Source organism: Cicer arietinum, chromosome 2 (genome assembly GCF_000331145.2).
Source record: "Cicer arietinum cultivar CDC Frontier isolate Library 1 chromosome 2, Cicar.CDCFrontier_v2.0, whole genome shotgun sequence".
Taxonomy (NCBI): domain Eukaryota; kingdom Viridiplantae; phylum Streptophyta; class Magnoliopsida; order Fabales; family Fabaceae; genus Cicer; species Cicer arietinum.
The window spans coordinates 40,453,220-40,475,134 of record NC_021161.2 but is presented as its reverse complement, the minus strand read 5'-3'; the positions used below and the strand labels follow the sequence as shown (position 1 = coordinate 40,475,134).

Sequence of the window (21,915 nt, the reverse complement as noted above, 5' to 3'; positions counted from 1 at the left end):
ATTTTGATTGCTTAAATTGAATTTCAATAGGATTGATTAAATTTTTTTGACAGAATTTGGTTTCGGTTTCTAATTTAATTGAATTATAATTTTGCGACGCTTGATCGTTAATTGTAATATTTTGATGATTGTGATGCTTAATCCAATCAAAGAAACCAAATTCACATAGGATTGATTACGCTTGTTTGATCAATTATATAGTCAAATATGAATAGAATCACAAATTAGAAATAAACTCATTGATAGAATTTGTGATAGGTCTGAAACTCGAATAAGTGGATTAATCGTTTTGCTCATCTGTTAAATCAAAAATCTAAAAAAACCCTTTTTAATTTCAATTTTCAATTTTCAATTTGGTTATTATTATTATATCAGAAGTCCTTGCGAAAACGATTCGAGTTATTACCTCTATATCACAAAGCTCTGATCTTGCTTATAGCCCTGCCAAGTTCATATGAACATTTCAAGAATGCTATTATGTTTGGAAGAGAACAAATAATTACTCTTGAAGAATTGCATGCCTCCATCCAGATAAAGGAAAACTATAAAAGACTTGAGATCAAGAATGATAATCATGCTCAAAGTCTCAGATGAAGAGTTAACGAGAAATTATCAAATGGAAATAAGCTTAGGTCCAATTCAAAATCAAAATCTATGGGAAGTATAAATGCTTCGATTGTCACAAGAAAGGACATTTCAGAAAAGATTGCCTTGGAAGAAATGAATCAAGGAATTCTCAAGATTAAGGAATTGTTGCATTTGTTGTAGTTGTTTATAAATCTGAAGAGGCATTGATGATTTCAAATTCTGAAGGTGAAAAAAACTGGGTATTAGACCCAGGTTGTACTTTCCACATGTGTCCAAGAAACGATTATTTTGAATAAATAGATCTTCGTGATGGTGGAGTCGTTCTGCTTGGGAACAACAAATCATGTAAAGTCCAAGGCAAAGGAACAATCAGATTTAGAATGTTCAATGGCAACGAGGTACTGCTGAATGATGTAAGGTAAATACCTGAATTAAAAAGAAATTTATTTTCTGTTGGTATGTTTGACATACTAGGATATTCAACATACATAAAGAATGGTATTATGACTATTGTTAGTAAAGATGATATCATTGTTAAAGGCATTAAAAGAAATGACTTGTATATTTTAAAAGGTTCAACTATAGTTGCACAAGCTTATGTTGCTAGCTCTTATTTGCATTCATCTACTAGAATGTGGCATATGAGGTTAGGACATGTAAGTGAAAGAGGATTAATTGAGTTATCAAAACAAAATTTGCTTAATGGTGACAAAATTGGAAATTTTGAATCTTGTGATCATTGTATTCTACGAAAGTCTAAGAGGGGCAGTTTTGGTGTTTGCCTACAGAACACCTCTAGACCTTTTGATTGAACATATCAACATGATTTTGTGGCGGCATATACCCTCACAAAATCATAACGTTTGAGCATTGTGATGGCTTAGGCCGCCACAAAATTAGCTCGTTAGAGCATTGTGATTACTTATGCCGCCATAAAATCAATTGTTGGAGAATTGTGAGTCTATTGGCCGCCATAAATGCAGCATTTTATGATTCCTAGGCCATCAAAAAGGGAGAATTTGTGTAGGCTTTGGCCCCCACAAACTGTGGATTTTTAAATCAATTTTATTATTTGTGGCGGTCTAAGCCCCCACAAATGGTAACCAAAAAACTAGCTTTTGTGGTTGTTTTGGCCGCCATAAAACTTTGTGACTGGGTTAGTTATCGCTGCCTTAAGCCGCCATAAATGTGTCTGTTGTGGATGATTTCCTCTCTTTGTGAGGATTTTTGGCCGCAACAAAATAAGGGTTTTGTTGTAGTAGTTTTGTTAAATTTTCTTCGATTCCCTCTTTAACCGATTCTTTCAATTTCCTATCCAATAAGTGTTCATCTTCAATCCTTTTCCTTAATTCAGATTTCTCATACGATCTACGACTTAGTGATTCGGGGATTCACGAGTAAGTGAAAATCATTTTTCCTTTATTTGCAATTTGCATTGGTTGAATGATTTGATTGATTTTAGTTCTAACAAGACCTGGCATTTAGTAGACATGCCTCTTGGTTGCAAACCAATAGGTTGTAAATGGATCTTGAAAAAGAAACTAACACCTGATGGAACTGTTGATAAATACAAGGCACGCCTTGTAGCCAAAGGTTTTAGACAAATAGAAAATATAGATTTCTTCGACACTTTTTCACCAGTCACTAGAATAACATCCAGTAGGGTGCTCATATCACTTGCTAATATGGAGTTTCTCATCTTCAAGCTCAGGTTAATTTTCAACTAGTTCATGTCTGATATTGTTATTTTGTTTCATGCTTATACAGTTCATGTGATATTTTTGGTTGAATTAATATTTAATGTCTATTGGGATCATCGATTCGATAAATTAAATCATATATCATCAATTTGAATTTTTTTTGTTTTCAAATTTTGAATTGCATGGATTGTATTCCTATGGCCACAATTGTTTTGTATGGGTTATTAAGTTTATTTAATGGTATTTTGGTTGTTTGATTAGCTATAGTATGCATATCATTTGTTTATGCTTGTGTATTTGGGGTTTCAATTTGATATGAGTAGTGCTTATTTCTTGGATTATGTTATTTTACTTTTTGTTATTCTTTGTTAGTTGAATTATATTAAATTTGTCCTTGGTTTGATTGAAGGATTTTGTTGAAATAGTATCGTATAATTTTTCTTAACATGTATATTCCTTCAATGATGTTGTATATACTTTGTAATTCATATAAATTTTGTTGCTAGGATCACTAGTTGGGATCATGAGTTTTGACTTACCTGCATGTGAATTTGCTGCTACCTTTTGTAGCCTGTCTAATAAATTAAACTTGGCTTGGAGTGTTAGGATCAATAGAATGTTTTGTATATGATTGTCTTATGTTAGTTAGAAACTCTATCCGCGTGAGATAGAAGAAACGCAGAGAAAGAAGTTGGATGAACTGAAACTCGTGGAGCATTCGTATTTTATCTAAAAGTTTCATCAAATAAAATATTGACATTAGTTAGAGGAAGTGGTTCTGGAAAATCAACAATTGTCTCACTTTTACGAAGATTTTATGATCTAATTAGTGAAAAAAAATTTGTTGATGAAATTTCTATTCATAAAATTCTAATGTTCATAATTTTATTTCAATATTGCCACAAGGATAGGATACTCATCTTAGTACTATAGGTAAAATGCTAGGAATGCAAGTAACATTCATATAATGAAATTAGTAAAATTATATTATATTTTATTGTAAGTTTAATGGAATTAGTTAATAAAAAAAATTAGAAATTTTAATTTAATTCACTGGTAATAATAATTTATAGTTACAATTAGTAATGAGATGAAATAAATTTAATTTAATAAATAATAATAAGTTTTAGTGACAAACAACATCGTAGGAATATATCAATTATTTATTTATATTTATCTAGTTTTTAATGACAGTCATCATAATAGGTAGAAATAAAAAACATGTAATGACAGTCCTCAAAATATGTAGTGTCAGTCCTTAGAACATAGCAAAAGGCCCCTTAAAGTTGACGGTATTGACGGCAGATTCAGGTGTCACTCAAAACATTTTAACCTTGACAACTTTGTCTGTCATTAGAAGTCAATCTTCTTGTAGTGATTCCACAATTTTTATATCTTTTCTCATAGAATATTTTTTAATTTCAAATATCAAATCCAAGCAAGGAAATATTGAAGGGGTAATATATTTAGGGATAAAAAACTTATTCTTAAATGTAATAATTTTAATACAAATACCGATAATATTTTTAGAAAAATTGTATAATCCTACATGATTTTTGCAAAGAAAAGAGAATGTACTATACTATTACTATCATGATTCATGAATACCTTATCTCCTAGGATCAAGATTGCCTATCTTTATGGCAGGACCTACACCATACTTATTAAGGCATCTCATTCGTTGGATATAAATACTTTATGTTTATTATTTAAAATTATTTATTTTAAAACAAACTTAAAAACATACACGAATTTTTACTATCACAAATCTTCTTCACGCAATTCATTGTGTGTGACCCATATGTCGTCATCATTCCCCACAACTCCGGCAACTGAGTATCGCCATCAATTGAGCATCGTCAACTGAGTTTGTATTAAATTTTGTAATTTCAATTTTTTATTGATAACAACAGACAAACGAACACGTTTAGTGGCCATTTGAGCACTAGTTTATATAATAAATGGTTAAATTTTTTTTTATTATTTTAAAATTTTAATTTTTATAAAATAATTTTTAACTTTTTAGTCTCTAAAATAATTTTAATCACTTTTAGTCTCTATTTTAAAAAAAAATATATATATAAAAAATTAATACTTTTAATTTCAAAAAAATCTCGATAAATCAAAGCATAAACTAAAAATAATTTAAAAGATCTTAATTTTATAAAAAAAATTAAAAATATATTTAACCTTGTAAAGTAGGCTTTACAAAGGCCATGTCATTGTTCTTAATAATTTATTTTAATCTAATGATTGTTAATGAGGGAAAAAAATTATTTGACAACTCTTTAATTGTACTATGGTGGACCTTAATAATAAATAAAAATGGATGTATTGTTATTAGGAGTGGAGATATGTCAAATCAAGTCAGACTTTGAAAGGCATGAGCTTGATTTACGCTTAATTTTTTCGGTCTGAGTTTGACCTACGGCCTATCATAAGTTTTTTTTTTTTTTCTGGCTTGATCTGACTTTTTTAAAAAGTATGGTCTGACCTGAAAACCTATTTAAAAGCCTATTTCACACATTTTAAATAGTATATTTTATATATATTTTTTTAAATAGGTTAAACTATGTCTTTATATATAATCAAATCTAATAAAACTATAACTAGCAAGTATGCAACAACCTTCTAAAAAAATAAATAAACAAAATAAATTCATAATTAACAAATTTAAAATAATAATAAAAAATAACAACGTTAATAAATTATATATATATATATATATATATATGTCAGCTTATCGGGTTTAATAGGTTTTTTTGCAAGTCTGAGTTTTATCTATTACATTAATATAATTTAAAAAAATTCGAGCATAATCTTTTTATTAAACAAGTCAAACCACACAAACCCATAAATAGGTCAGACCAATGCCCTTAACGGACTATTCTCATACCTAATTATTATATAACTCAAATATAAGAAAAAATAGATTAATCTACCTTTGTTTAATAGGTTTAAATGCACTTTTTTTCCCTCAAGTTTTTTAATTGTGCGATTTTAATTTTTATCTCCTGTCTTATTTTTAGTTCCTCATTCCAATTTTGACTAAAATTTGTTGACTTGTATTTTTATTCACACGTGTACAATTGTTATTGAGCCACACTGTAAATCAATTATTATTGAGAGACACGTGTCAATAAAAATATAAATTAACAAATTTTAATCCAAATTGAAATCAGGACTAAGAAATCACAAAGAGGATAAAATTAGAGGACCAAAATAGCTAAAATTTATGGTGTTTGTTTGATTCAAATTGACATATTAACTATAATAAAAACATTTATTGAGGGATTCAAATGTAACCCATCTATCTCCCTTAATATTTCCCATATATACACATGCATATTTACACACAACCAGATATAATAGCTAGATAGTTGTTCCTAATTCATAAACCAAAACATGTTACCGCTTGTTCTTCTAGCTTTTGCTCTCTTGCTATTTTCTTCTTCAAAAAAAAAAAAAAACACAACATCTAAGAAACCAAATCTTCCACCACCAAAAGGAACCCGCTGAAGCAAATGGAACTTTGAAGAGTTGAGAGTCAAGGTATGAAGCAGGTTTGTGGTATACGTCCGATTTAGTTTTGTTTAACAACGGAAAATAATAAGTTTTTTTTTTTTTTTTTTAAAAAAATTGATAATAAATAAAACTTTATTTTTACTTTATCTACATATAATCCGTAAACAACTTATATTAATTCTCTTCATTTATCTATGGAGAATCAATCATAAAAAAAAATGAAGAAACTTCGACAACTTAAATTTGAATTGCATTTTTTTAAACTTTATTCACATATTTTTTTAATTTTATTTACGGACTAACTATGAAATCTAATTTAAAAAATTAATTTATTCAATAACAAATTTACTCACAGTTTTTCCGTAAATATTAAATAATTTACCTACTTTCCGTAAGTATACAAATTTTTTTTATAGTGTAGAATTTAGATAATATATTTATTGGGAAGAAAATAAAGGAAAATCATATATAGAAACGAATCAAAATTACGACACAGAATGAAGAACACGTTGCTATCAAAGAAAAAAATTGAGGCTAAATTACATTTGTGGTCCTTTAACTTAATTTTAAGTAACGTTTTAGTCATTTATCTTTTTTTTTCCCGATTTGGTCTCTTATTTTAATTTTAAGCGACAATTTGATATTTTATGTTTTAAAATTTCAACAATGTTATCCTTTTTTATACAAAAATTCAAAAAAAAATTCAATCAAAACTCATAAAATTAATTATATTCTTCAATATAATACAAATTTCATCAAATTCGTAACGCAAATCTTCAAATAAACTCATATTTTCATACTTTATTTGATATTGTTAAGAATAAAGGACTAAATCGGGGAAAAAAAAGATAAAGGACTAAAACGTTACCTAAAGTTAAATTAAAGGACTACATATGTAATTTAGCCAAAAATTGAAGCGGACATTGTTTTCCTCCTAGTGGAGGTGAATATTGAGCAGCCTTTGGAAATTAGTTACCTCTATTATTGTGTTTATGTCTTTCTAGAAGATGTTGCAAAGTCATCATTATCATTATATGATGTGAGTTGTGGGCCTTGTGTGAGGTAAAATTGTCTTTTTATGTATTTTGAGGGGGCAGGTACAATTGTGGAGATGTTTGGTAGAAAACTCTGAAAATATACATCAGTAAATTTTGGTTAAAATTAGAATAGGAACTAAGAAATACAAAGAAGAAAAAGTAAGAATTAAAATTGCACCGTTGAAAAATTTGAAGGATCAAACGTACATTTAAACTTATATAATAAAATTGTTCCATAAATATCATTGCATTAATTTTTTAATATTGTGAAAGATGACAATTATAATTAAGGACAAGTATCAGTAGAAAAAATAATTAAAGATAAGTTAGTAATTGTATTTTTTTTATGTGAAATCAAAAAAATTGAATGTCTTTAACTATCATACTTTTTAAAATATTTTTAAGTATGAAAGTAGATAGATCTTACTTATAATTGATTTCTATATGGATTTAGTTTTTTTTGTTTATGTTTTACAAGTAATTTGTTATCTAAACATAATGTTATTTTATTCACCGCCGTCTTGATGCGTCTTGTTTAATTTTTCATTTTATTATATTATGGTGTTTGTTTGCTTCTGAGATAGATATTAACTTTGGTACAAACATTTTATAGAGTGATATAACATTATTCAAATATATCCCTCTCAACTCTCCCTTAGCATTTCCAATATATACACATGCATATTTAGACACAAACACAGAACCACATGAGATTACAATAGCTAGATAGTTGTCCCTAATTCATAAACCAAAACATGTTACCACTTGCTCTTCTAGCTTTTGCTCTCTTGCTATTCTTCTTCTTCAAAAAACACAAAACATCTAAGAAACCAAATCTTCCACCAGGACCTAAAGGCCTTCCATTAATTGGAAACTTACACCAACTTGATAGTTCAGTTCTTGGTGTAGACTTCCATGAACTCTCAAAGAAATATGGCTCTTTAGTCTTCCTTAAACTTGGTTCAAGACAAACACTTGTTGTTTCATCAGCTAAAATGGCCAAAGAAGTAATGAAAACACACGATATCGAATTTTGTAACCGACCCGCTTTAACCAGCCATATGAAATTCTCATATAATGGATTAGACCAAGTATTTGCACCATATAGAGAATATTGGAGACACACCAAAAAATTCTCATTCATCCATTTTCTTAGTGTAAAACGTGTCTCAATGTATTACTCAGTTAGAAAATTTGAGGTAACTCAATTCATGAAAAAAATATCAGAACATGCTTCTAGCAACAAAGCTATGAACCTTCATGAGCTTCTTACTTGTCTCACAAGTACCATAGTTTGTAGGACCGCGTTTGGTCGAAGGTATGAAAAGGAAGGAATTGAGCGTAGCATGTTTCATGATTTGCTTAAAGAAATTCAAGAGTTGACGATTTCGTTCTTTTACACCGATTATTTACCTTTTATTGGAAAGATCGTTGATAAATTCACTGGAATGACGAGTCGTCTCGAGAGAACATTCAAGAGTTTGGATGTATTCTTTCAAAGTGTTGTCGATGAACATCTTGATCCAGAGAGGAAGAAGTTGCCTCCAAATGAAATGGATGTAATTGATTCATTGATTCAATTGAAGAATGATCCTTACTGGTCAATGGATCTCACTTCTGATCATATCAAACCCTTGATTATGGTTAGTGGTTATTTCATTTTCCTTACATTAATTATTATTTTTACGAATATATTCTTAATTATGATACATCTTTGTCAATATATTTCAGAATATGTTGTTTGCGGCAACAGACACAATTGCAGCCGTAGTAGTTTGGACTATGACTGCACTAATGAAGAATCCAAGAGTGATGCAGAAAGTACAAGACGAAATTCGTAAAGCGTACAAAGGGAAGGGTTTTATAGAAGAAGAAGATGCTAAAAAGCTTCCATATCTAAATGCAGTTATAAAAGAATCGATGAGATTGTATCCAATATTGCCCATACTTTTACCAAGAGAAACAATGAAAAAGTGTAACATTGATGGGTACGAAATTCCAGATAAGACACTGGTGTTCGTGAATGCTTGGGCAATTCATAGGGATCCTGAAACGTGGAAGAATCCAGAAGAATTTTATCCAGAGAGATTCTTAGACAGTCATATAGATTTCAAAGGACAAGATTTTGAGTTGATTCCATTTGGTTCGGGGAGAAGAATATGTCCTGGATTAAACATGGCGGTTGCTACAGTGGAGCTTGTACTTGCTAATCTTCTCTATTTGTTTGATTGGGAAATGCCTGAAGGAGTAAAGAGTGAAGACATAGACATTGATGGTCTTCCAGGACTTATTAAACACAAGAAACATCCTCTGTACCTTGTTGCTAAGAAGCGAATTGCATGTGTGTGATCTTCAACATGAATGTTTGTTCCTAAGATATTACTCTAAAGATTGTCTCTGGAAATTAAGTGTTAGTGAAATAATTAAGTGTATGGATGAAATTAGATTTGAGTCTCTATATGTGATATTTTAATAAGAGACTCTGTCTTTCTATTATCGTTTTTAATAAATAAAAATCATCTTTCTATGTAGATTGTTCCTTTGGGGTTTATTCTATAGATGATGGTTTTTGACTTGGTTTGTTTTATGAATGATTACTATATGTATCGTTATGTTAGTTTTTCTTCCTTCAGGGGACCATATACTCAAATTCTTTTAACTCTTTTAATTATGTTAAATTTATTATATATATTTAAAACAGATTTTGCTATCACGTCAGTACTATTTCATCGACATATCTAAATATTTTTTACAAATTCTATACAACATGTAGTATCTTATACTATATCATTTATTTAAATATTATCTCATAACGTATATTTAAAATTTTCTAAATTAATCCTACATTATTATTTCATGACGTTTGTCCAACATTTTTCACATTACACATTATTTTTTTTTATGCATTAATCAACTTCACATTTTCGCCTCTACCTGCCATCTATTTATACATTTTTTTGTCAACTTCACATTTTCGTCTATAAGTGTCGTCTACTTATTTGCTAGCAATTGTATACATGTTTTTAGAATATATATAATATTAAACTTAATAACATGAGAAGATTCTTCAACTTCTTATGAATTGATAGTATATATGTCTCTCTTGCTTACCTCTAAAATATATTTCGACATATTTATATATGTCTTTTTTATATTGTTGGATATTTCTCTTCTATAAATTACATTGATAAAATTGAGTATATATTATTGATATAACTAATATATCAATAATCATTTGACAATTAAGACATAAAAACTTCATATTGATTTTTTTTTAAATTTACTTAAATTAAAAAAATTAAAATATATCTACACAATACCCGAGTTTTCATATAGTTTAATATTATTTTATGAAGTAGTTTGTTTTGTTTCTATTAATGTTATTCTTCAAAGTTAAAAGGTTAGAAAAACTTATACACGTGCAAATATTCAGGAATCGGAGTTATTATGCAACTTACTAATAATTTTTTTTTCTTCAAAAAACTAATAAATCACCAATGAACAAGACATTATTACAAAGATAAAAACAAAGAAATATTAAGATATAGTACATCCTATATGGCTCAATTATAAAATAAATTCTTGTCAAAAACAAACAAATAATTTGATAATATTAGTATCAAGATTCATGAACATCCTATCCCTGCTAGGCCCACCTTCACACATGCATGCACTATGCCACATTGCCACGTACTAATTTATGTCTAACCGTCTTTTATCATACTACAATAGAACAATAGAACTATAGAACTGACAACATAAAAAACAAAACAAGATGATATGTCTTTTTCAAAATTTTCCTAACAAGGAGTGTTCTTTTCTTTACAAACTTACGATGGAATCTTTTTTAAATAGCAGACAAGATTATTTAATTTATATCGTCTTAAATATTAAGTCTCATAGATTTAAATTATTTATAAAAAATAAATAAAAGAATTCAGATCGCTATCCTTACAATGAAATTAACTTTCAAAACAGTTCCAACATGGCTTCATAAATCAATATCTATTGTTTGTTTCAATCATAAAATAGATTTCAACTTAGGATTTAACAATTCTTTTTCAAAGATATTATTTACAAAATCTATATTTCGTCTGTTGAGGAAAAAAAAATATATATACCTATAAAAAATGTTCACATTGAGTTAGAAAACTAGCAAATTTATCAATTAAGTGTATATATAATTTACAGAAAACATAGATAGGTTCGAAGCTAATGAAACACCATTTGAAAAAGAAAAGAAAGAAATTTACAAGCTCACAATTTAATCTCTACCCATTTGGAAATAAAAGAAATTTAACAATTTAATCTAAGAAGCTAGTAGTTTGATAAATCAATGGGAAATTAAACGATATCACTTATGTAGTCCTTAAATGGGATACATCGTAGATTAGAAAAATGTCATTTTGTCATAAAATGGGGGTGTGGTATACACCTATAATTTAAGCTAAATAATATTAAGAAAAAAAGAAAAAGTAACATTTTCTATTTCTTGGACTAATTTGCATTCATCTTGCCAAATCTTGAATACTCGCACAAACTTTGAAACGATATAGAACAATCAAAGTTGAGCTAATTACAGTGAAAAATAAAAGAATGAGGGAAGAAGACACTGAAAATGAAACTAAAATATAACAAAAAAATAAAAATGAAAATTTTGAAAAAGACTTTTGTTTTTGTTTTTGTTTTTGTTTCTGTTTCTGTTTCTTATGGTACCAATTCTGTTGTTCTAATCGTAATATAATGAAAGACGGTTAGACATAAGTTACGTGGCATAGTGCATGTGTAAAGGTGGGCCTAGTGGGGATAAGTGTATATTCACTTTTCTTTTCAAAGATCGTGTACACGATTATAAAAATTATATAAAAAAAATAAACGATATCTAAATATCAATAAAATAAACGAAACACTGTGAAAAATATAAATTTATTTTTATTTAATTTTTTACCACAACATTGTTTGATGGTAAACAAGTAAATATAAAAAAGAAAAAAAATATAACTGATATCCTCTTTATTTTTAATCATCGTCAAATCTATTATCAACAAAAATATTAAGAAAAAAAACATTTTTAATTATATTTTTTTATCTTATAAAAAATATAACATCAAAAACATTAATTTGTCCTCTTTATTATTAGCCATTGTCAGATCTATTGTCATTATGAGACTATTATCAATATAAGAAATATATAGAAAATAATTTTATTTTAAAACTATATAAAATAAGAAAGAAATAATTATCAAAAAAAAATTATTAACTATATTTTTTTTTTACAAAAAAAATATAATTAACTTAGTAAGAAATAAATAATTAAATAAATAAAACTAAAAAAAAAAATAAAACATCATATTGTCCTCTTCATTTTTAAACATTGTCAAATTTTAGGATTGAAAATTTACGACAAAATACTGCTTTCTAATTATTATTATATACACAAATCAAAATCACACAATGTTATATTCTTTTTTTACTATATATTCTTTTTTATCTTCTATCAATATAAGATATGCGAACGACAAAAAATCAATATTAAAATAATCAAAATTGCCCTCTTAAATTTTAAACATTAGAAAAAATACAAAAAAAAAAATATAAAATAAATATTTGTCATTGATTAGTATTAAAAATACATTAATAAATATTTATATGATACATAAAAAAATGAAACAAATATTTATCTAATAATAAATAAATAAACGTATGACATATTTGACAGTGATAAATAAAAAAAATATAAGACAAATATTTGTTATTAATAAATTTTAATAAAACACTGAATAAATTTATATTATTGATAAATATTAAAAAAAACATAAAACAAATATTTATCAATGAAAAATATAAAAACCATAGTACAAATATTTGTCAATGATACATAAAAAAATAAAAATAAAATTAAAAATTAAAAAATAAAGTAAGACAAATACGTCACTAATATATATTAAAAAACATGAGACAAATTTGTTATTAATAGTTAAATAAAAATATAGAATAAATATTTATTATTAATAAATAAAATAAATTTTTTATTTGATGTCTAAATAAAATACATATAAAATACGACGGGTTATTCGTGCTGACGCACGGGTTTCTTGCTAGTTTACCTATAAAAAAATAAAATAAAAGCAAATTTGATGTAGTCAAATGGAGTTGATCAAAACAAAAGATGGAGCAATTAAGGTTGGGACTAGTCAATGTTTTGTGATAAATATAATAAATTAAGAAGTACAATATTTTGATTATTTACCCTCCCCACTTTATTTCCTATTTCCCCACCTTTATTCTTGTACATCCTATTTTCACTTTGCTTTCAAGTCATTAGCAGGCTAAATTTAACTGTAAAAAATAAAACTTTGGCTTCAAATTGTATCACCAAAAATTATATGATACAAAACCCTTTGAACTGCCAAAATGGGTCCACTGCTGGAGTCTTCACAAGTTGTATATGAAGCAAACAACTAATAAGTTACTATAATAAATCAATGTGTATCCAATAAATTTGGCAAAGTTGGACTTTACTAGCTGTAAGCCTTCAATTCTGCAAAAACATAATAATACTCATTGAAGTGTGAAACTTGATATCAAATACTATACAATCCAAGCCTTATCCCTAGGGGAGAAAAAGAGTAAATTTGGACTACAAATAGAAGTTAAAAAATATCAGTTTAGTTCTTAAAATCCCAACTTCAGTTCAAAACATAGCCAACAGCTCAGTTCGCAAAGAAAACAATTCAGTTTGCAAAGAAAACAGTTCAGTTCGTAAACATAACATCCCAGTTGTGTAAAGATACAACCGGTTCGTTTCAAAAACATAAAACCCGGTGCACGAAACCTTAAAATCAGTTCGGTTCAGGACGAACCATGAACCGTTTGGTTTTTCCCAATTATTTTTACGGTTCAGTTTGGTTTTCCTTCCTGAACCGAACCATGAACAGTCATGTCAGTACTTTCAACTAGTAGATGCAGCAACACCAATGTATATTTCCCAATGAACAAAAATTGCTTTCAGAATATCAATTGATTTGGTATCATTACAATCAATAGACAAGAAATTTTAAATTCAATAATATACACACCTGTTATATCATTTGTTTGTTCTTAAGTATATGCAGCAGCCTCGAGTTCACTGTATCTGTCCCTTTCGCTCCTTATAACTCTTGCTTTATTGTCTATAATTTCTAGAACCTGGAGAATAAGAACTCAACTGTAAATCACAATAACTACTTGTTGTAAAATGCACGCGTGGAGATTCATATTCAATGCCTTAAGGTTTTTCGCTCACTTTTTGGCTTTTCACCCATCTCTAATACTACTGTCACTTAATCGAGATACCAACTCTATGATTACTAGAATTCACTTATTTACATAGTTTATATGTTACTACTAATATATTAATAGATCTATCCTTACAAAAGTTTCAAGAGGTTTTCAATGGGAAAAGAGCATCAGGCTTCAAGAATCAAAAGCATGTGGTCATCTCTTGTAAACTTTAGTAAATAGTAATTAATTTCTACTGATTAATTCATAAAAATATGTCACTGTGAGTAACGGACATTATATCTAGGCCTTTGATTTACCTCTGGTCTTGAATTAAGGACTCCACTGGACATTCCAACATCGACGCGCCATATGCTACAATTGTATTTACTGTAGGGAACAAGTAACTGATTTAAATGAAGAGAAGTAATCCATCCATAATGCACTAACTGACTGAACTAGATATAGTATCTGCCATTTATGTCAAATTGAGATGTTATGTTTCCAAGCATGCTTAAGGAATTGTCTACACTTACCAATTTACACCGATAGTTTGAGGAGTATGCCCGACCACCATCGCCTTAGCACCAATTGCTTGCAGTGTTTCCTCAAGAATGGAACATACCTGAATATTGTATTATTGGGTTTCAAGATGTCAATTCAAGTCATACCGAGACAGAGTTCCATTAATTTAATCTCATAGAATAAGTTAAATAATGTAATTAAGACAAAATCTATTAACTCCACATAATACCTTCCTATTAATAACAGAATAATAATACTAATACATTATCCTAAGTATATTTACCTCTTTAGCATCATAGTCCACCAAATCGGGCGAGTCTCTTGAATATAATCGATTCCAAACAATACTGTCGTAACCCCTTGTTGCAATGAAAGGGATTTTGAGATTACTGTCATTCGTATTTGGATCTCTCATCCACTCAGACACTTCTTTGTTTAACCGCTCTAAGCCATATGCAACTACAGAAAAAGAAGAGAAGAAAATGACGAAAGGAATATTACCAAGATTCCAAAATTAGAGAAAGGTTCAACAAATTTGAAACATGAATACATAGAATTATTTTCAAATTCGGTCATCAAAATAATACAATGCATTCGTGTTTCAAATTTGAAACATGAATGCATAGTATTATAGTTGATAGTTGATACTAATCTATTAAAAATTCAAGATAAAGATAAAGAAAAAGAAAACCGAAAACACAGTAAAATATTGACCATGGTGAGGTAGAAGGCCGCCATGACAGAAGACCCAGTCGTTAACCTTAAGCACAACAGCATGCCTTGAAAGCTCGCTTGCCAGTAGCCCACCAGGCCGAAAGAGGATTGATCTAGCAATGACTCCCTTTTGCCTCTGTCCTAATAATTGGAAAACTTCATCAAACAAAACAATGAAATATCACATTTTGAATAACATAGAACTACATTAACTACTTTAACTCCACTTTATTATACTTTTCTATTTGAATGGACGCAATATTTATTTCACCTAGCAATATAATGTGTTGAAAAAAGTGTTAAGAGAGTCTAGTGATTCCAAATCATCAAAATCTCTTAAAATGAATTTGACTTATCATGAAATTTTGCACAAATGTTTATTCAGTATAGTTGTATCTATTATGTAAATCATTTTCTTTAAGTTTGTCATGTAGGTGCTTCAAATTTATTAAAAATATAACATTAAACAGTTTAGAAAGTTAAGAGTTACTCAAGTACAATTATGCTAGAAAGTAACTCATACATTACACAGTTACTTTTTTAAAATATAACATTAAACTATATAAAACATAAATCTTTGGACTTTCAATTTTTTTTAAATTCGAAAAAATAAACTAGTGGATAGAAATTAGTTTAATGATGATTTGTAAATATATCACTATATCTAATGTTGATCGATTGAAAACAATTCAAGCATTGATGAATGAAATTAGGGAAATTAATAATCTCCTTTGAAAGAATAGTTTGTTAAAAAGATAATTAATGTTGATTTGTTTAAAGATGGAAGCTCAGAATGTGTGGTACAACACAAAGAAGACACAAACTTTGTGATAAGAAGTGTATAATGTGACTTTATAAGAAAGAGAATACCTATGAGAGTGATCTTACATTTAAGTTTCTCAATTATTTTCTAGCATGTTGACATGTTGATTTGGGAGTTAGGATGTAACTTTGATTTTGTAATTTAGCCAAGTTAGCTCTAACTTAGAATTCATTCTTAGTAACAATAAAAGTACATGTTAATGTAAAGTGGGACATCAATTTATAATACCTTCACTAAATTCCAAGGTCCCCAATGATTTGTCGACATTTTTCTATCTTCTTTCAACCTTTCAGATACATCAACCCAACCAGTAAATGTTTCTTCCCAGTCATCTTCAGAGTTATTGATATATTCCAAGAAATCACTACATTCATCAAATCCCCCAGACTCAACATATCTGAAATCGCCTTCCACGTTCATGGTCTCATGGTTACCATTTACCTAGAAAAAGAAGAATAAGTTATAGAAAATTAATTTAAAAATGCTAAATCAGATTTTTCAGATTGTACGCATAATTTCTACTTAACCTCTAGATTTAGATACAAACGGAAACTTCATAATAATGACAATTGAAACGATGATATATTATGTAGGAAATTGGCATCTCCTTGGTGGTTTTTTCTTTAAAATTTGGTAATTAGAGATAGTAACTTAAGTGCTTTAAAGATAGTTCACGAACCGAACTAAACTAGTTTGATTTGTGAACCACCCATCACAGTTCTGTCCTTTTCGGTGCAGTTTGGTTTAACAGTTTCATTTATGAGTAGTTTTAGAACAGCCGAACAGTGACTGAAACTTTATAAGTTTCAATCGAAGTCACAAATTACAAACCTGAAACACAGCTCCACCTTTTGCTTTTGCCTGTTTATCCAATGATCGCAGCAAAGACAAGATAGCAATTTCATCTTCACCTCGATCTAATATGTCTCCAAGTTGAATCAACACCTAGCAATAGAAAGAAAAAATAAATAAAGCATCATACGTCAAAATATCTCAGTTTTACTGATAATCTTTTTATTTTTACTTTTGCAACAAGTTTAGATACTAGATGACAATTTCCTGATTTCATTTTCGAAAACTGAGTATTTTCGACAACTTTACCGCATTAAATAGTTAAAAATAGAAGTTAATGAGTCCAATTAAAACTAACAGAAACTCATTTTGAAAGACAGTAAAAGCATACAGATTCTCCACCAGTCCACAAGTCTCGACCATCGGAGCTCAACACACCAGCCATTTCAAGTGCAGATCTAGCTTGCTTAAGATCTCCATGTAGATCTCCAACTACTCAAAGAAAAAAATCAGCTTCAATAAAACATATAATAGACGGAAAAACTTGCAATAAAAATCAAAACTAGCTCAGAAAATGCATAGCAAGAACACTGTCATATTAGTGAATTAAAATCACATGGCACAATCCTGTCTACAGAATTTTTATCAACTTTACTTGAGAACTTATATCGAAGTTATAAAGCCTAAGACTATCAAATCAAGAATGAAAATTGAAATAATTACTCATACAGATTACCAAAGTTAGCAAAAACACTTAACAGTAATTGCTAATAATTAAAGAATTGCGTTTTCAGTCCCATATTTCCAACACAAAATACAATACTCTCAGAGAGATTGATAATAAAGATTCTGAAAAACCAAGCTGAGACACAAAAATGTAAGAGATCAACAATACTTCAGTTCAACTTTACCCCAAAGAATTATCAAGCAGCATTTATAAGTTTTTGTTTTCAGCTAAAAAAATCACTAATTCATTCTCTATTTGATCCACACTCTCATCAATGTATTAAAAAAGGTCCACCACAGCAATTGTGACACAGCAACCTTAAGTTTTTTATGTTTCTCCGACCGCAATTGTTGCGGCATCAGAAATAATTGACCACAACTTTTTGCAATATTGAAAATCGCAACCGAAATTGTAGACGCATCATAAGTATTCAACTTTAACCCGGGGAAATTATCAAGCGGCATTTATAAGTTTTCTTCAAAAAAAACTAACTCAGCCATTCTCCATTTGATCCACATTCTCATTAAATTTAAAAAAAAGTTCACATACACAATATCAAGTTTTGTATTCCACCTCAGTAGTGACAGCATCAAAAGTATTTAATCACAATTTTTCGCATTAACAAGAATAGCGATTGTGGCAGCATAAGTATTAATTTGACCACAAATTTTCACAATATCAAGAATCGGGAAGTATGCTTGTCAGCAACACAATTTAAAAACCTAATTTTGCGTAAATCAAGTATCCTCCACAAGCAACTATATAGACTAATCACTCGAGTCAGGTATGACCACAATGAATGTCAAAGAAGAAAAAAACTTGATTCATATCATTAAAATAAATATAATTCAAGCAAAATCATTTTAAATAAACCAAATTTAAGTATGACTAGTAACTATTGAAAATCCAAAATATTACATGCAAACCAATTGAGGTTGAAGCTTTCACATTAAAAAAAAACGACAAAAAAAAAAAACCTTAGGAGTTGGTAAAGACATGAAACAAGAAAACAAACCAGCGAGAATTGTGCGACCAGGAGCGGAAACATAAGTTGGTGGGTTTCCAGTAACAACAATAGGTTTCAAGGTAGTTGAAGTTCTAATGCTGCTATGATTATTATTGTTGTTGTTATCAAGAAGCAAAGAAGAAGAAGAAGAAAGAGTGAGTTTGCGAGGATGAGAAGAAGGTGGGATTGGTACTAATGAGTTCAAGCAAAGAGATGCCATGGATTTCTCAAGACCATTAACTGTTTCTTATGTTCCCATTACGCTGTCACAAAGAATAGAGAAAAATCAGAGATACAATTTTATTAAACAAAAATAAATAAATAAATAAATAAATAAATAGCAAAACTGATCCATTTTTAAAAAAATGCAAAACTGGAATAATTGTTAATCATAGTTTATTTCAATTCTAATTTATTTCTCTACTAATCAAATTCCAAATTATCAAGCGATTTTATGTCTAAATCGAAGGTTAAAGAAACTATTTAGTCTCTCTTTATTTTAAAAGTAACTAAGAAATTAGCTTAATAAATAAAAAATAATTTATTGTATTTCAAATATTTTTACAAATATTTAGTTTCACTATTATTTTCTATTCATTGTATTTTGAAACCTATCTAATATTTGATATAACTAAATAAGAGAAAGTGATAATTTTAAAATTTAAGGTTTGCTAAAAATAAAACAAGCACAAAGCTCAGCCAAGCATTTGGATAGCATTATCATGGGCTCAGGCCACGTTCACTTTCACTGAATTTTGAATTACGTTCATAATACAATTTTAAAATAAATTTCAATTAGAAATCGAATAATTTAAAATAATGAAATTTATGTTCGATTTATTATTTAAAAATAATAATAAAATTTAATGTTTTTTACAGGTGATAAAATATACTTTTATATAGCTTACTTCTTAATTTGTGGTTAATATTTTTTATTTATTTAATGTAACATGTTTCCAAGAATAAAAAAATTATTTGGAATAATAAAATATTTACTCTCAAATTATGTCCACGCCGAGAAAAAATATGAAGTTGAATATTTTTTTCTACTACTACAAACCAAGCTGTTTGTACTCTCAAATTGCTAGCTGCTTTGCATTTTTTACTACTTTATTTCATTTAAGGAAACGACAATAAAAATAAATATCGATTGATTACAATTTTTCAGTTATGATATCATTAATATAATATACATATTACTAACTATCAAATAAAATAATATCTCCATTTATGTTAATAATTAACTATATTAAATTATCACCCAAAAATAATAATTAACTACATTAAATTCAACATCAATTCAGCATCATCGATTATTATATTTTTAAAATTATAATTAAAAAAACTAATGTATTAAAATATTATAAATTATAATATTTTATAATATATTAACAAAATTGCTATAAATTATAAGGCTCTTTTTATCAATGCAAAAAATTTCATTTATGAATTTACCAGCTACTATAAAAAATTAAAAAAGTATGTTATAAAAAAAAAAACTACTATAATAGATTATATGAACTCAACATTAGCACTTTTTCGTAGTCTTTTGACACTCGTGGTAAATAGTGATTGTTGATGATGGTGATTATGTTATGCATGTTATATGTTGCATTCATATAATACAACATGTTGGATAATTTCGTGATAAAATCGAAGTTCGACAGTAGAAAATACCTTGAGAAAATTGTTAGTAGAAATATCTTATACAAATGTGAGGCAACGTTGGGACTTTTCGTTGAATACAAAATTATTGTGACTAGACACTCTAATTCGTGAGGAGGTAGTAAGGGTTTATCTATCTGAATCAATCTAGAGTTAGATGGATCCAACGTGAAATAGTTGATGATTAGGATGTCGTTCATCACTAATTTATAGATATTTTATAAGTTATGTGTTGTAATGTTGATTGTGCATTTAATTTATCTTACTCTTTTTAATTGTACCTTAAGAATGACAAATCGTATTTGTTTGTTCCATTGCGTCTGCTTACACGCCACGTGGTTAGATGATAATTGGCAGCAGATGAAACAATCGCTAATAAAGAAGAAGAGATAGAGTAATTGACAAACCATTTATGCAATATTGTAGTTTTTTGTACAATAGAGGGCAATAGCCCAACAAGAAAGTAAATTATGAAACAAGCCTCATTCTTTGGCACGCAAGTCCATGAAATATCGTAAGAAATAACCTTATAAAGATCACACGAAGAATTCCATAATAAAGCAAGCAAACGAGTCCAACGAAAAACTAAAAGTAGCAAGTCAATCAACATATTTGTGTCCTCTCTCCAAGCATGGCAAACCTAGACCTGCCAATCATGATGCAAAAGCTTACGAATGCATTGCACCAAGATAGGAACATTCTCACTAAACTTCCAATTTCTTGTAGCCATATCTATGAGGATTTTGAAGTGTCACTCTCCTCGATGAGAAGCTATATTTGTTCCCTCCAAGCTAGCTCCAGCCAAAGGTACATGTCCCGCATTTCAGCCTAAAAAGCGTCACGAGCTTCAATCTTCTTATTGTAGCCTTTGATCCATATCCCTTTCAAAGTGAGAATAAGGCCACCACAACCTGATATGTCTTCATTGTTGGAAAAATATGACTTCTTTTGATTAAGAATAAGAGAATTAAGATCAAATCCAACGTGTTCAATTTTAATTCCTATATTAACTATGCAAGATTCATACACAAAGTACACAACGGAAATATTAGATCGCATACAAGATGAACATGAAAAGTAAAGAGATAAGGGATAGAGAGATTGCACCAAGATTTTATACTGGTTCAGTCGTCTATCAGACGACCTACGTCCAGTCCCGAAATAAAACGATTTCGGCCTTTTTCAATAGAATCTTAGAGTGTTTTACAGATGTTCCAGCGCTCCCGGCCTATCAATCTTAAAACTCTCTCTCTCTATTCTATTCGGCGACCACTGTATCCCAGAGTTCCTCTACAAACTCTTCCAAGATCACAGTAAAAATTCTTCTTGATGAGTCCTCTCAACAACGAAGATAGCCACCAGTTTCCAAACTGGATTTTCTAAACCTTCAGTTACGAAGAATTGTATTTTACAAAGAACTAAAGAAGTATCATGAATTTGACTCAATCACTATATTGGTTCTCACACAAAAGGTATTTGGGCAATGAATGTTTGTGTGGTTATTAAACTTTTCTCTCAAAGTTGTTCAAAGGTTGTGAAAAGTTTTCCAAAAG

At 28.7% G+C, this 21,915-nt stretch overlaps 2 protein-coding genes across 2 annotated transcripts; one reads left to right on the top strand and one right to left on the bottom strand.

The window, feature by feature from the left end:
* Positions 1-7,482: 7,482 nt before the first annotated feature.
* On the top strand, positions 7,483-9,381 carry LOC101496712 (6,7,8-trihydroxycoumarin synthase). The gene is made up of 2 exons (XM_004490600.4): positions 7,483-8,493; positions 8,582-9,381. Exons 1-2 carry the CDS (start codon positions 7,606-7,608, stop codon positions 9,197-9,199), a joined length of 1,506 nt encoding a protein of 501 aa, XP_004490657.1. The 5' UTR covers positions 7,483-7,605; the 3' UTR covers positions 9,200-9,381.
* A 3,647-nt stretch (positions 9,382-13,028) lies between these two features.
* Positions 13,029-18,990, bottom strand: LOC101496381 (shewanella-like protein phosphatase 1). Its single transcript, XM_004490599.4, has 10 exons — positions 18,707-18,990; positions 17,356-17,456; positions 17,004-17,117; positions 16,401-16,613; positions 15,350-15,485; positions 14,919-15,094; positions 14,647-14,735; positions 14,431-14,500; positions 13,930-14,038; positions 13,029-13,391 (listed from the first exon to the last, which is right to left on the bottom strand). The coding sequence occupies exons 1-9, from the start codon at positions 18,915-18,917 to the stop codon at positions 13,952-13,954; spliced, it is 1,197 nt and encodes a 398-aa protein (XP_004490656.1). The 5' UTR covers positions 18,918-18,990; the 3' UTR covers positions 13,029-13,391; positions 13,930-13,951.
* Positions 18,991-21,915: the final 2,925 nt, after the last annotated feature.

Excerpts from the sequence above, each read along its gene's own strand:
- LOC101496712 (XM_004490600.4), top strand. The coding sequence starts at position 7,606 with ATGTTACCACTTGCTCTTCTAGCTTTTGCTCTCTTGCTATTCTTCTTC. Across the intron at positions 8,494-8,581 it reads ATATCAAACCCTTGATTATG|AATATGTTGTTTGCGGCAAC; the intron begins GTTAGTGGTTAT and ends AATATATTTCAG.
- LOC101496381 (XM_004490599.4), bottom strand. The coding sequence starts at position 18,917 with ATGGCATCTCTTTGCTTGAACTCATTAGTACCAATCCCACCTTCTTCT. Across the intron at positions 14,736-14,918 it reads TGGACTATGATGCTAAAGAG|GTATGTTCCATTCTTGAGGA; the intron begins GTAAATATACTT and ends TACAATATTCAG. Across the intron at positions 14,501-14,646 it reads CAAACTATCGGTGTAAATTG|TAAATACAATTGTAGCATAT; the intron begins GTAAGTGTAGAC and ends TGTTCCCTACAG.